Source organism: Psittacula echo, assembly GCF_963264785.1.
Source record: "Psittacula echo genome assembly, chromosome: 1".
Classification (NCBI taxonomy): Eukaryota; Metazoa; Chordata; class Aves; order Psittaciformes; family Psittacidae; genus Psittacula; species Psittacula echo.
In genome coordinates this window covers 90,964,466-90,978,085 of record NC_137735.1, presented here as the reverse complement: position 1 = coordinate 90,978,085, position 13,620 = coordinate 90,964,466, and the positions used below count along the sequence as shown (strand labels likewise).

The 13,620-nt window shown below is 41.7% G+C and overlaps 1 protein-coding gene across 5 annotated transcripts in view; it reads left to right on the top strand.

Annotated features, from left to right (window-relative positions):
* Window positions 1-7,143, top strand: part of RIC8B (RIC8 guanine nucleotide exchange factor B) — a 35,748-nt gene extending 28,605 nt beyond the window's left edge. For 4 of the 5 annotated variants that reach the window (XM_080634125.1, XM_080634127.1, XM_080634124.1 and 1 more), the window contains 2 exons: window positions 5,624-5,683; window positions 6,050-7,143. In XM_080634125.1, the coding sequence (XP_080490251.1) occupies window positions 5,624-5,683; window positions 6,050-6,161 (172 nt within the window). In that variant the 3' untranslated portion in view covers window positions 6,162-7,143. The remainder of the gene's footprint in view (window positions 1-5,623; window positions 5,684-6,049) is intronic. The other variant, XM_080634126.1, reaches the window with a different exon arrangement.
* The last annotated feature ends 6,477 nt before the right edge of the window (window positions 7,144-13,620 follow it).

Sequence of the window (13,620 nt, the reverse complement as noted above, 5' to 3'; positions counted from 1 at the left end):
TGTGTCGCTACTTACCCTCTGGGCCAGTAGCTTTACTTTCACCTTGGGCTTTCTGTGTCAGTTACATCCACCTGCAGTTTTGTCTATAGTATTTAGGCTGGAAACTCTTCAGGACTGGGACTCTCTTTGTTGCAAGGGTTTTTGTTTGTTTGGTTTTTAGTATAGTGATTACTGTGGGACAGTGCTGTTGATGTGACCCCTTTTTAGGTGCTGTGATAACATGAATAAAATCACTTGACTGTTCTTCCCAACCTTTTTGTTTACTGAAAATTGGGGGGTGAGGGGAAATGCTGGCAGGAAGGAAAAAGAAAAGAAGACTTTGTCTTGGGAGGCTGTGGGATGTTTTTAATGAATGTAATTGAGTGCAATTGTACGGTTTGCAGATGTTAAATGAAATGGGAAGCTGCCAGTCCTGTATACAAGAAGAAAGAGTTGTAACATGCTGATAGTAGTGGGAGTTCCTCCATGCTTTTTGAATTGAACGCTTCTGCCTCCTGCTTGAGCCCTTTGGTGCTCAGTTTTCAGATACTTAAATCTACTAGTGGAATGCCCTTTTTCCCTTGGTTTGCAACCTACAAATTTAAACTGGAGCTTAATTCTGGGGTTTGAATCTTGCTTCTAGGTAGACTGTTGGTGGCAGGTTTCCTGCTTCTGCTGGTCTTTGTTGTCATCAAAGGAGGGGACATATACCATGAACTGAGCAGTTTCACTTTGGTGCAGCACTTTGCTTATAAAAGAGGAGGAAGTTGGGCAGGGAACAAACAGCTCCTTCTTTTTATCTTGAATGAGTTTATGTATCTGTGCAACTTGAACAAGAGCTTAGGGTGAACTTGGATGATTTACAGCAAAACTGGTTTGCTTAATACACTTGTATTGTCCCGGTAATGGAAGCTAAGCTTTGAAGAGCTAGCATGCTTTTTTTACTGGAGAAAGGTATGAAACAAAATGAAGCTGAAGGTCTGAAGAACTTGCTTTCCTTTCTGACTGATGAGGATTATCAGGCCAGTCTGTCACTGGGGTGTTCTAGATTTGGCTCTGTATAGGTTTTGAAATGTTATCTGATGATGGATTGAAGTCAGAAAGCAAATTTACAAAACACTACTACTTCATTGCAAAGTCATAGCCTGCATTAATGGCTGCTGTTTACACTGTGCCCTTTGTTTAGGTTTTTTGAAACCCTAAGTAGTAAAGTGGTATTTTTTCCCTTGTTCCATAAGATGCCAGTGGATTTTGTATTTTCAGCACTGGCACTGAAGAATTAAAACTGGTTTGAGATGATGTAAAACTAATGCATGCATTTGGGTATTTCAGGTCTTAGTTCCAAATTGTTTCTATTCTGTTAGGTTGTTGGTATTAGGCCTGTTCATGGGGTAATTGACCATAGAAATGGCTAAATTAAAATTAATCACCCAGTTTTGTTTTATCAAAATGCATGGAGGCAAGATGAATATTGTTTGTGAACCCAATGTATTAGCATAGACTTGGGTTCTATGAAAGCTTTTATAGAAATTAATATTTTGCTCAAATTCAGCTAGTTGAGATTACTTTTAAAAATTATTAACTATATATAAATTATAAGTGTAAATTAAGATGAAAAATCTTGATACTGCAGCTCTTGGAGATGTAGGTGTTACTTAGGTAGTTTGCTGGGTGCCTGAACTTGGCCCTAAAGTAGCTCTATGGGCTTTGGCTGGAGTAAGGGCTGATACGATCTTGTTGATTCATTGAGAATGGCTTGGTGACTGTAAATCAGTGTCCTCTGTATGTGGCGCACATTTTCCAGCTTTGAAAAACTCCTCAAATCTGCAAAAAGATTTAACTGAACCTTTCATTTTTGCAAAATATCAAGTTAGCCACCTTAAATCAGTGTAGTACGGTATTCTGTCTGCTGATATAATGGATTATTTGAGACACTCTGTGTTAATTAAAATGTCTGGAAAAAATGCTAGCAGTTTTTTCTATTATAAATGGTAGGTAGAATTGTATATTAATTGACTAATTTAAAATGTCAGGATGCTTTTTCCAAGCCAACCTTGTATTAATAGCAAGAATCCTTTTGCTGATGAAATGGTCTCCAATTATCACGGCTTGGGTTTTGTTGTACTTTGAACAGAAGTCAACAAAACGAGTATGTAAGAGAACCTGTCTAAATAAGCAACCATACTCATTAAAAACACAAAATTAATCATAGGATCAATGAAGAAGGCAATGTTACATAGGGTTTTTTTTTTTCTCCCCTTTCTAGCCATAGAACAAAATAATGTTACATGAAAGGATCGGAACTATTATGTAGTACTCAATTATAAGGAGGTGAATAGGTCCCTAACATGCCATTTTATCAAAGGAGCAGACTGGTGTTTACATGATGGCTGTTTGATTACTGACACTGTCATTAATTCTGTGTGTCAATACTGCCTTATAGCACATAAAGCTGACAAGAAAGAGTTACCCTTCAAAACAAGGGAATGATTTTTGAGTTGTTAAGCTAAATGGCAAGCAGGAAGCTAGAACTTGTATAGATACATTTGAAGGGACTCTTGGGAGATCTGGAAGTGGAAGAAGAGAATGCATTTTACCAACTGTTTAATTATGGTGTGTTTCTAAGTACACTTGAATAGAATGCTTTGTTTGCATTAGAAAAATGAAATGTTGCAAGAAGGTGTATTCGACTATGAGAGAGGTCGCATAATGATGTTCAAATATTTCAAATATGCATAAATACGCACACTGTGTACTTGTATATATCTTCCTGGATACAGAAGTATTCCCACTGCCACCTACTGGGCTGAAGCAATCTATTTTCTGCTCTATAGATGTACTGGAAACATCCAGTTTCTTGATAGTGAACTGTCTTCTGAGGCTGTACCTGCCAGTTTCTGGTGCTTTCCTTGCCACCATGTATCTCACCTTAAATAGAACCTTAACTATGTACTACTTAAGGTACTATTGATCACCTTAGCACATCCTCAGCTAACCCAAGTTGTCAAAGTTCAGTTGAGGTATATCAGTGCTGAATGGGCAAAACTGCTGAGGCAGGCAGAGCTGAGACCGTTTATACCAGGTAAGGATCAGTATGGTACTAACTTCAGTATGGTACTGAAGTGATGCCCTTTGCAATCCTATCCAAAATTCTGTTATTTAGTTGTTCCAAACTTCTGAAGCTAGCTTTGTAGGCAGTCCAGATGTTTTCAGCTGTTTGTTTCCCTCTCTATTTTTCCCCTTTGAAAACCAGGAGTAAGCTTGTGTGGCATTCAGAGCTTTCAGTCATGTCTTCCCTAGTGAAAGGATGCCATGTTTTACACAATTTTAGGACTAGATTATGGCTAGGAAAAACCTAGGCTGATGACTGCTTCTCCTTCTACTTCGTCTTGTGGTGGCCTAGAATATTTGTGTCTTCATACACTTCAGTTTCACTGGATAGCATTTGTCTGAGGAAGGATGTATGGAGTTATCCTTCTCATAGAGAGAGAACTTGTAACAACTATCTTTCATCTTGCCAAGGACTTGCAAAGCAGGAAGCTCCTGCAGGAGCAGAGAGGTAATTGATAAATATCTGTGTTATTCTATGAAATCTGAGCTCAGCCTAGCTCATAGTTGAAGCCCAGAGAGAAGGAAATTCGTTGGGAATGAACCTCAAATGCACTACAGCATGATTCATAACAGTGCACTTTGAAATGAGTACTGGGAACTGAGAAACAGGCCTTTGAGCATCACCAGAGAAGATACAAGTGCATGTCAGTGACTCAGACTTCTGCGTTACGTTGTCATGCAAAACGTGTAACATGTCATGCAAAAGATCCCCACAAAAACCACAGACCAGCACTTGTGCATATGGATGTCTTATCTATTATATCTGGTGTTCAATGTCTCTCTAGATGACTCACCAGGAGAGCAAAACTTTATGTCAGGTTCTGTAGTGCATGTAGCAGGATGTAAAAGGGAAGTAGCTGAGAAAGAGCTGTGTCTTTGAAATTGACAAATGGTGAGATAGGACTTCTTGACAATATTTACAGATAGGTTGTAAGGATCTCTACATGAGGAGGGGGAGGCCACTACATAAGGGGATTTGGGACCATGTTTTCCTCTGTCTCTTTCCTTTTTCTTGAACTGTTTCTTTATCCTTTAGTAGCTATTATAATTTATATATTACCAGTAATAAACTGTAAATGACTAGTTGATGACATGATTCTGTGACTTCGGGCTACAGTGTTAAATGTTGCAACCTAAGAATATATGTTGTGGTTGTTAAAACAAAAATCTAGGATCCTCTGAGCTTAGAAGGCAAGCAAAGGTGATTTTGTTCTTTGTAGCTATGTTTTTACTTTTAGGACTTAAAAAATATTAGTAAGGACTTACCAGGGTATTTCCCAAAATATAAGTGTAATAGATCACTATTGAGGCTTGAACTTGAGTAATTGACACTGAAGAATTGTTTCAAGATTACAGATTTCAGAGGACAATTGGTTTGTATTAAGGTGTTTAAAAGCCAAAAAGGCCTTAGATGTATAGGGAGTTCTTCCTGTGAAAAAAACCTTTGCTATTTAGATGCAACTCCAAAGCCTGGGCTCTTCAGTATGGTCACTACAAACCTTACCTAGCCTCCAGGTTCCCACCCAGGCCTCCTTAGCCAAACCACAGCAATTTCTCCAGGTCCAGTTTCTCATGTATTGAAGTGCCACAGGCAGTGGGATTTGTGAGCTTATCACCGTAGTATCTGGTTGCCACATCTGTGCAAATAGCCAGCGTTTATCTTGCTAGTCTCTGCTCTTCCTGAGCAAAAAAGACTCTTGGAGACTTAATTTAACTGCTGCTTGACTGTACCATATCCAGTGTATGCATGCAATTCATAGAATCGTAGGGTTAGGGTTGGAAAGGACCTGAAGATCATCTAGTTCCAACACCCTTGCTGTGGGCAAGAACACCTCACACTAGACCTTGTCACCCAAGACTCTGTTGTGGCCTTTCTTGCTGTTCCAGCAGTGGTTGTGTTAAGGTTAGCTTGCCAGCTGTGTACAAACAATTTCTGTCCCTTTTTTCAGCCAAGGTAGTAGTGCAGGCCAGGCAGAGAGCTAGTGAAATGCCTTTGCTTCCCCATTGAGTGATGGAGTTGTATTGTCTGTGGCTCAGAAGGGTGGTATATGTGTGTTAAACTGGCAGTTTTAGTGGGCTGCCTTTCAAGCAAGGGCTGAATTGTCATCAGACCTCTACTCCTTTATTTAAGGTGACTCCTGAGTATTTAGAGGTATTCTCCTTTTTTTTAGCAGGAAATCAAAATGTTATCTTTGCCCTTACAGCTTTTGCCATAATCCGCATATAAATGAGGTGATAAAAAGTACGGATTAAATAAATCTTTGCTAATACTTTTTGATTGGCTTAATCAATAATTAATCATTTTTTAGATGAGGCTGTAGCTTGTGGAGTAGATATAATTGGATTAGCTGCTGAGAGGCCTTTGGAGCTTTGAAGAGATTAAAATGGCTGTCAATCCTGTAATTAAACTGCCACAAACAAAAGCAATAGTATTAGAATCAGTCAGCTTTTTTTAAATGAATCAACAAGTACTTACCCTTAATAGTGGTGTAGGCAGAGTCTGTTCTTGTAACAGATTTGTTTCCTTCAACAGGGTGAATATGCATCAAATCATTGGTTTAATTGTCTGGGCCCATACGAGCCAGAATGGCAGGTGAGATTTTAGGAAGAAATAGCTGTCAGGGAACTCTCAGAAGAAAAGCTAGTTTGTGTATCTAAAACAGGGAACCTGCTCTGTGTCTTGAGCCTATTAGGCACTGACTTTTCATGGTGTCTTTAATTGGCTAAGTAGGTTTGGCCTACATGAATGAAGTCTTTATCTATCTTGCTCTTCCCCTCCCACCTATTTTGGAAGGTTTTTTGTTCCTCTTTCTTCAAAACAGAAGGCGTTAGCAGAAATAACTTCCTTTTAAAGGCTCATTATGCACTAAAGCATATACTGTATGTGACTGTATTATACACGTGTGAATTGATATGTGTGCATATGCTAATATATATTCTTCTTTTAAATCTCTTACAGAGATGAGCTTATAAAACCAATGGGAGTGCGGCCGGATGGTACAATGGCTCCTTTGGAAGAAGCAGTCAGCCAGTACCATACCAACAAGCAAGACAGTTCAGATTCAGACTAAAGCATCACCTGCTTCGCTCTCAATTCTCCTCTAATCCACACGTTTCCTTAGAGCCACAACATCTTTTATCTAGGCATTTTATCCTCACATTAGCCAGCATTACTTTAACTCTCTTATTATTGGGATATTTAAATACGGTATAATGTCTAAATTTTTATTATGTATGTTTAAAGAACATACCAATGTATTAGTTTATGGACTTTATTAATTTAAAACTAAACATATTTCAAAGGGATAAAAAGTGAAAGCCTACAATGTAAAATAAAATACAAACACTTCAGTTTTCCAGAATCCTGTTTTCTGAACTCTCTAGGTTTTCCCATTCTTGATATTTTATTTTTTTGTATTGTCTTGCCAGTCTTCCCCTTTGTATAATTGTAATGAAAGAAGCGTGTTTGTGAATGGCATTAGGAGCAGAGGGTGTTTAAACTTGGAAGTCTGACTGACCCTGTGAAGCTGCTTTAACTGATTTTTTTAAATGCCACTGGATTTCTTACTGCTACACACTTCTGTGGTTAAGCTGCTGCTTAGGATTTTACCAATGTGTCAGTCACTGACTGCTGCTAAAATTACCTTTAAATTGGGAACAAGATGATGTTCGTCGTTTGCTCTACCTCCTCTCCCCTGTTAAGACCACACAAATATACCCCGCCCCCCCGTCTTCAGTTAAGTCTTCAGTTAAAAACATCCCTATTCAAAGCAGCATTCAAGTATGTACACTTAAATGTTGCCATGAATGGGAGTGGACTAAAGTGAAGTGCATGTGCGAGTGTTTTACTGAATTGGGGCCTACTTTTGGAGATTAACGGGAATGCCTCACTTGAAGGGAAGTCAAACTAATTAACAAAGAAATATTTCCTTTTAGGGAGAACTTAGGAAGCGATGGGATGGAGAATGGGAAGGTGGGAAGGAGAAGAAAGTGTCTTCTTCTTTTGACTCTGTACTCTTTTAAAACAAAGATTAAAGTTTTAGACGTGCTGCACCACTGTTGTTGCCTCTTTGCCTGCTTGGTTTCTTCCTCTGTGGATTAATGAATGAAGTGTTCTTACAGCATGAATTACATGAAGAATAATCCATGTCTAGTTTGTAATTCCTGGCTTTCTTGGTTTGGGTTTTTTTTATTAGAAGCAGACACATGCAATTCCTTCTGAACCTTTCGGAGACTGGTGATTTGTCTTTGCTTCCTATGATGTGACACTGGTTCCCTGAACTAAAGGAGTTGGTGTTTAAAGACCTTGTGAAGGGAGGATGTGGTGTGAAATCATGCTGTTGTTTCCCATGTGAGAAGCTTCCACAGATCTCCTTAGCTCTTGAAAAGACTTAAAAAGAAATAATATAGAACTGTCCTCTCAAAAGTCAGGTTTGTTTTCCCAAAGGATGCTGTCCAGCTATAGTAATGACAGGGTTTTTTTGGTTGGGGGAGGTGGACAAAAAAACCCAAACAAAGAAACCCCAGGGAAACTTAGGGACGTTGATTGTAAACATTTCTGTGTGCTGGGTCTCAGAAATGTAATGCTGGGTTTAGCATCATCCACTGAGGACTTGGAGCCCAGTCGAGGCAAGCATTAAGTGCACTGCAGGTGCAAAGACTTTATGAACCCTCCCTGAGGAGCAAAACTTCACTACTAGCTCTGTCAATGAGAGATTGAGTGTTGTCTCGGGCATCAGCTGAGGCCATTTTGTGGGGCTGGACAAGCAGTTCTATATGGATTGCTATAGGGAGATGAGTACAGAGCATGAAAAAGAGCAAAATCTCCATTTGTTGCTTCACAAGTTGTAGGATATGCTTCTACAGTTAGCTGGCTAAAGAGATGAATAGAACAATCATGGCTCCAGGGTTTCATTACAGATGGTATAGCATGAGGCTTTTGCGGTCTGGCTCCTGGCACTTGCAACAAGGCAACAATAGTTGCAATAAACAGTTCTTCTGTTTAGTTTATCTTGGAAATTACATACTCATAGTAGGTTTTACAGGCATGGGAAGCTGCTTCAATTAGAAAGACCAAGCATAGGAGTTTCTGCCTGAATGCCTTAGCTCAAGAGTGATTTTCATAATCGGGTTGCCTGTAGTGCAGGTTGATCTATTAAATTAATAACTTCCACTAGTGCAGCATCCCTAAGCATCCCTTGCTCCAAAATGAGTTTGTGGAAAGGGTGCTGCAAGATTTTTGCTTTGTCTTGGAAACATAACATAGGTCCATCCTTAACTGGAGATCTGGGAAAATCTTGGGACAAAGTTTCCTCCAACACAGCAGTGCATCTGCTTCCTTATGTGATGCTTGCTCTTCAAAGTAGCCATGTGTGTGTTAAGATGGATGGGAGTCTGGAGAAGAGTAAAATGAGTATTTGGTGGTTTAACAAAAAGAAAAAAAAAAAGAAAATAAGGTCTTCCTTCAATTCTTTGCTGAGAAATTACGATTTGCTCCTGTGTTTATTTTCAAAGATGAGCCTCCAAAAGTGGAGGCAACTGAACCCTATTTAAACCAGCAAATGGGGCAGTGAGCCCAGTCAGATTTGGGAACGCTTTCTCCTTCCTCCCCAGCAGAATACAGAGGTGCCACATCTGCATTTGAAGTTCCTGCCTGACGGGACCATAAGAATCTGCACAACTTGCAACATTTGGATGCCGGGCAGTCTCAAGCCTGGAGAGCAACGAAAGGTTTGCTGCCTCTGCTCTGTATGGGCTATTCTGTATGATATGAAATACTTATATTTGATTGTATAAATTTATGTTTCCATTTTTCCTCCAAAACACTTGAGTGCAGTTGACTAAGAAAACACTGTAATCAGAAAAAGAAAACCTGAGTAAAATGTCAAGAGATTTACTGGTGGGTTTCCGAGATGTGCACCTTTCATCCCCTAAAAGCCTTTCACAGTCAGTCCCACATACGAAAACTTGTGTTTCAGTCTTTGTTTTGGCATCAACAGTCCGAAGTACCACAGTTCTCATTATAGCTCATCAATGATTTGGAAGCTTTGCTTTTTTTTGTTTCCCATTAGAGTCAGGAAACAAAAGATGATGAGGAATTGCTGAAATTTGTCAGGATACTTTGTTCTTTTGCAAGATGATGCAGACGCATTTGTTTAAATGTTCATGAGAATGTCCTGGCAGGTATTCCCAAATGCTAATTGAAACTTCATGTGCTCCAGAAGTGATTTTCAGGAAAAAGGGACGTTTACAATCTGTTAAAAATGTTGTCATGAGAAAATTAGCAGAACTTTAAAGAAATCTGCCAAAGAGAAAAGCAACATTAACTTCGATGTTCTGAATAAACAACGTTGCTGCGTGTGAGTGTGGCCGAGAAATTTCATCCTCTATCTAGAGTTTTTCCAAGTACCTGGAAGTCTGCAATGGCTTAAAACAACCCCAACCAATTAAAAAAAAAAAAAGAGAGAAAGAAACTAGGTTATAATATATTTCTCTTATAGCTCTTCAAGCAGTAGTTTTCTTCTATCTGAGTGAAAAACTGGTTGTCAAAGGTGGCTTTAAGGAGGGGAATATTACAATGAAGCTGTTGTATTAGTTGGTTGCCAAGCACCCTAGTCCGAAAGAGTAAAGTAAACCCCAAAGTATAGCAGATCCCAAATCTCCTGAAGGAGCATTCCACAACATTGTACTTCACCTTATTACCACAAAACAGCTAATAAAATCCTGTGCTTTATTAAGGCTGGCTGCAAAAAGACTGTTCCACTGTTCAAACAGTTGAGAGCCAGACTTTGCTGGTCTTTGATGAGCAGCAAGTTAAACAGCCTGCACAGGTCAGATTCTTTTCTGCTCAAGCATGCAAAAGTGATGATTTAGTGGCAGTGCAAAGATGCAGCTCACTTTCAGACAATAAAAATAAAAAGTACAATTTAATCCTGCAAATGAAAATCTTTGTTGCATTAACATCTTCGTTACTTGGCTGGCTCTGGCTCTTATGAGAAGTGATAGGCAACATTTCCTGGTGTCTTCCTGCAAAAGGTTTTGCTCATCCTGAAGCTGGTTCTCTCCAAAAGGCATGTTCTCACTCTGGTGATGCAATATTTAGACCAGGAATTCTGGGGGGAAATGATGTCCTTTTAGCTTTGCCGTGTGTCCCTCAGCTGGCTATGCCTGGGAATGCGGAAGCACCTCTCGGTGCTGGCTGAAGAGCAGGCAGAAGAGCCTGGAAAGGTATGCTGTACCTCCTCCCTGACCTCTGCTGCCAGTCAGCCGCCTGGGGGTGACCTAAGGGCAGCAGAGGCCCTGCCTGCTGGAGGTGGGACCTAGGCAGCCACCCTGCCTGTCTCCCTAATGCCTAGGGGGTAACAGGGGCAGCGGGCTCAAGGCTACAGAGTGGCCAGGCAGACAGGAAAGACCCATGTGGCTGTGTGGCGTGGAAAACGGTGGTAATTGCCTGCTTGCACTAAAGCTGAGTGTTTTTTAGGGCTCCTCTCTCAGCACCACCAACACTGCAGGTGAGTCCGGTTAATCCTCTGCTTTTACCTGTTACCTGGCTCCATGGAAGGCTGTGCTTTGTTAGGGTATTGCCTTTGGTTGCAAGGATCAGTAATGCTTTGGGTTCTTTTTTTCGAGGTGTGCTGTATTTTCATGACTTACTTTCCTTCTTGAGAGTGAATGCCTTTTCCTCTGTGTGAGGATGAGGGGGTCCCGCAAGAAGGGACCAAACTCATTTGTTTGGAAGTAGAAGCAGCCACCTCTCCTGTCTATGCAGCAGGAGCCACTTTCAATTCCACCATAAGACACCTCTGAGGACCAGGCTGTTCCATCTCAGTGTCCTCTGGCCAGGCTTGAGAACAGTAGATGCAGCCTGACAGATAGGGGGAAAGAAAATCCCCCCAAACCTGCCCCTTGCCACAGCTCATCCAACAGCATCATTTGACAGTGCATGGCTCAGGTCAGCAACCTCTCCTGGCTGGGAGCTGCAGGGTCCAATAGGATCAAATGAGCTCCTTGAGCATCCCGGCTTTCTCTTAGAGCAGCATGAGCACAGATTACTGAACTGCTGACGTGCCTGGGAATCGATCCCTCCGACGGCATGCCAATCTCTGTGGGGTACCCAGGCAGGCTTTTAGAGGTTGGTGGGGAAGGAATTATTCAGACCACCCATCTTTGCTGGCTAAATTACCCGGGTAGTCTCTTCAAACTCCTTCTCCAGTCACGGATGAGAGAGAGGACAATTCAGAGTAAGGCTGATTTGGGTGCACTGAATGACCCTCTGCAGGAGCTTTGCTTTCCTTCCCTCGACTTACAGAGGGAGCCTGGGGAGACCAGCTGGTTACATTTAACTGCTAAATTGGTTGCCAAAAGATGGGTGGTGAGAATTCCTTCCCTTTTCCCCTTTGCCATGGACCGCACTCCTCCCACAGCAGGATGCTCGCTTGCTCTCTCCTGCAAATTCAGAGGGCTCAATGCAATAGGGTACAGGCCCGCAGGAACCATGACAAGACAAATCACAACAGTTGATAGGTACTGTACAATATTGTGTGTAGTATTGCACAGACTTTTGCTTAAATAGATCCCTTAAAGCACCTTTGCTTTTGGGAGCCTGTTTAACAACTTGCCTTAGTATAAGCCAAGTTCTACATGTGTTGTGAAATTTAAAAAGCAAAGTGCAATCTTCAGCAAAAACTGTAATTGGGGAGGTACAGATAAGAGGGAGAAAAGACTTAAGAGTTCTCCCCAGATGTTACAAATGGAGAGGAAGGTGAAGCCATTCAAAATAAACCCTGCTGAGATTGCCCCTTCCTCTGTGTCTGATAAACCCATTACAAATTAAAACAAAAGCAGGCTTCCAGACATCTGTAAGCCCTCTTTTACCTTTTAGAGCTCACAGAGGATGCTGACTGTGGGCGTTAGTCCTCATCTAATCAAAACCACCAATTCTTCCTTCTGGAAGCTTGAAATACAGGATTCTGCCATATATAAAAGTCAGCAAGTGTAAGAATCCAAACCTGAATCCACCAGGATTGTAAGGCTTCAGGGTTATTTTATGTGCAAGAAGGGATCTTGCCTGGTAAATCACAGTGCTGCAGCACATCACACTTCCAAAGGCACTCGAAAAAACAGTAGTTTCCTTTTTTCCCCTTTTTGAGAAGCGAGTAGTGCCTGCCTGGATTCCCTCCTGTTTGCTCAGTCCCTGAATGTTCATAACACCCTGTTGGGGAGGAATAATTCCTGGCCAAGTTGTAAAACACACTTATAAGTAGATGGGAAAAGCATGAACAGAGCTGCCCGGAAAACAAAACTGCCAGGAACAAGATCTTGTTTTGCATGCTTCTCACTGTTGTATTTTTGCCCCAATTAGCATATTTTAAAGCCAAGCCTCTAACAAAAAAACAACCCCCAAAAAAATCCTGCTATCTGCCTGAACCGTTCTCAAGCTTTGAACTTTTCCATCCTTTCTATCGATTATGGCCAAGTGACCCATATTTAAAAAGCATTTACACTAAAATTATAGCACTTTCTTTTGTGCTGCCGCCTCGCCCAGTGAAAAGCGAAGATGTTTTAAAATTGTCACTTTTTGACAGAGGTAATGGCTGTAATATATTTAGTCTCTTCCCCCTTGTTGTGCTTAAAATGGCTATGCTAATAAAGGGCACAGCTGTCGATACTTTATGGCCTGCTGGGGGGAAGAGGGGGAACGAAGGCGAAAACCAGATTGACTGTGTGTCAACAAATGCAGCTGGGAAAGGAAAAAAGAAGCCCCTTGAAGGCCCCTGCAACTTAAGGTCCAAGATAAATGATGTCCCTATGCTTTAAGAAAAAAATGGAGGTTGGAATTCAATAAAGGGAAACTGAAAAGGAAACTGCTTAAAACTGAAAGCCTTTTCTCTGCCTCTAGACAGCTTACAAGAGAAATGAGCAAAACTGACCACAGAAAAGAGGGTGAGCGGCCAAGAAAGAAAACAAAAGCCTATCCTGGAAAATATATTGCGTCAATGCATTATCTGAAGTGCATTATCGCCAGCGGGCGGGGAGCGTACAGTTTAATGGAGATCGCACAACTTCGACACGCCGCTGCCTTTTGGGGCGCGGGCTGCTTTGTGCCCGGGGAGGGGAAAGGGGAGCTGTAATTATTCATAACAAATAAATAAGATGGCCAGTGGGATGATCCCTGAGGAGCCGGGGCCCCTGCAGCTCCTGCCCGTCACAGTGGTGCCTGGTGTGCCCTGCTTCAAGGGGATTTTCCCACCTCTCTGGCCTCTGGGTGGAATAAGGTGGTGCTTCTCCCCTTCCTGGGCACAGCAGCTGTAGGAGGAAGCGCCATTTTGTGTCCTGTGGGCTGCAGCGAGCCAGGCCCAGGTGGCCACGCAATATGGCATGGGCAGCCCTTCATGCCCACCCGTACCACCAATAAACAAAGCCACCAGACCCCAATGGCTCTACACAAGCCCTGGGGTGGGTTAAGTGGTGGGAGCCATATCCCAGTAGGCTAGGGACTGCAGAGGGAGAAGGGCCGTTGCCATCAGGGAG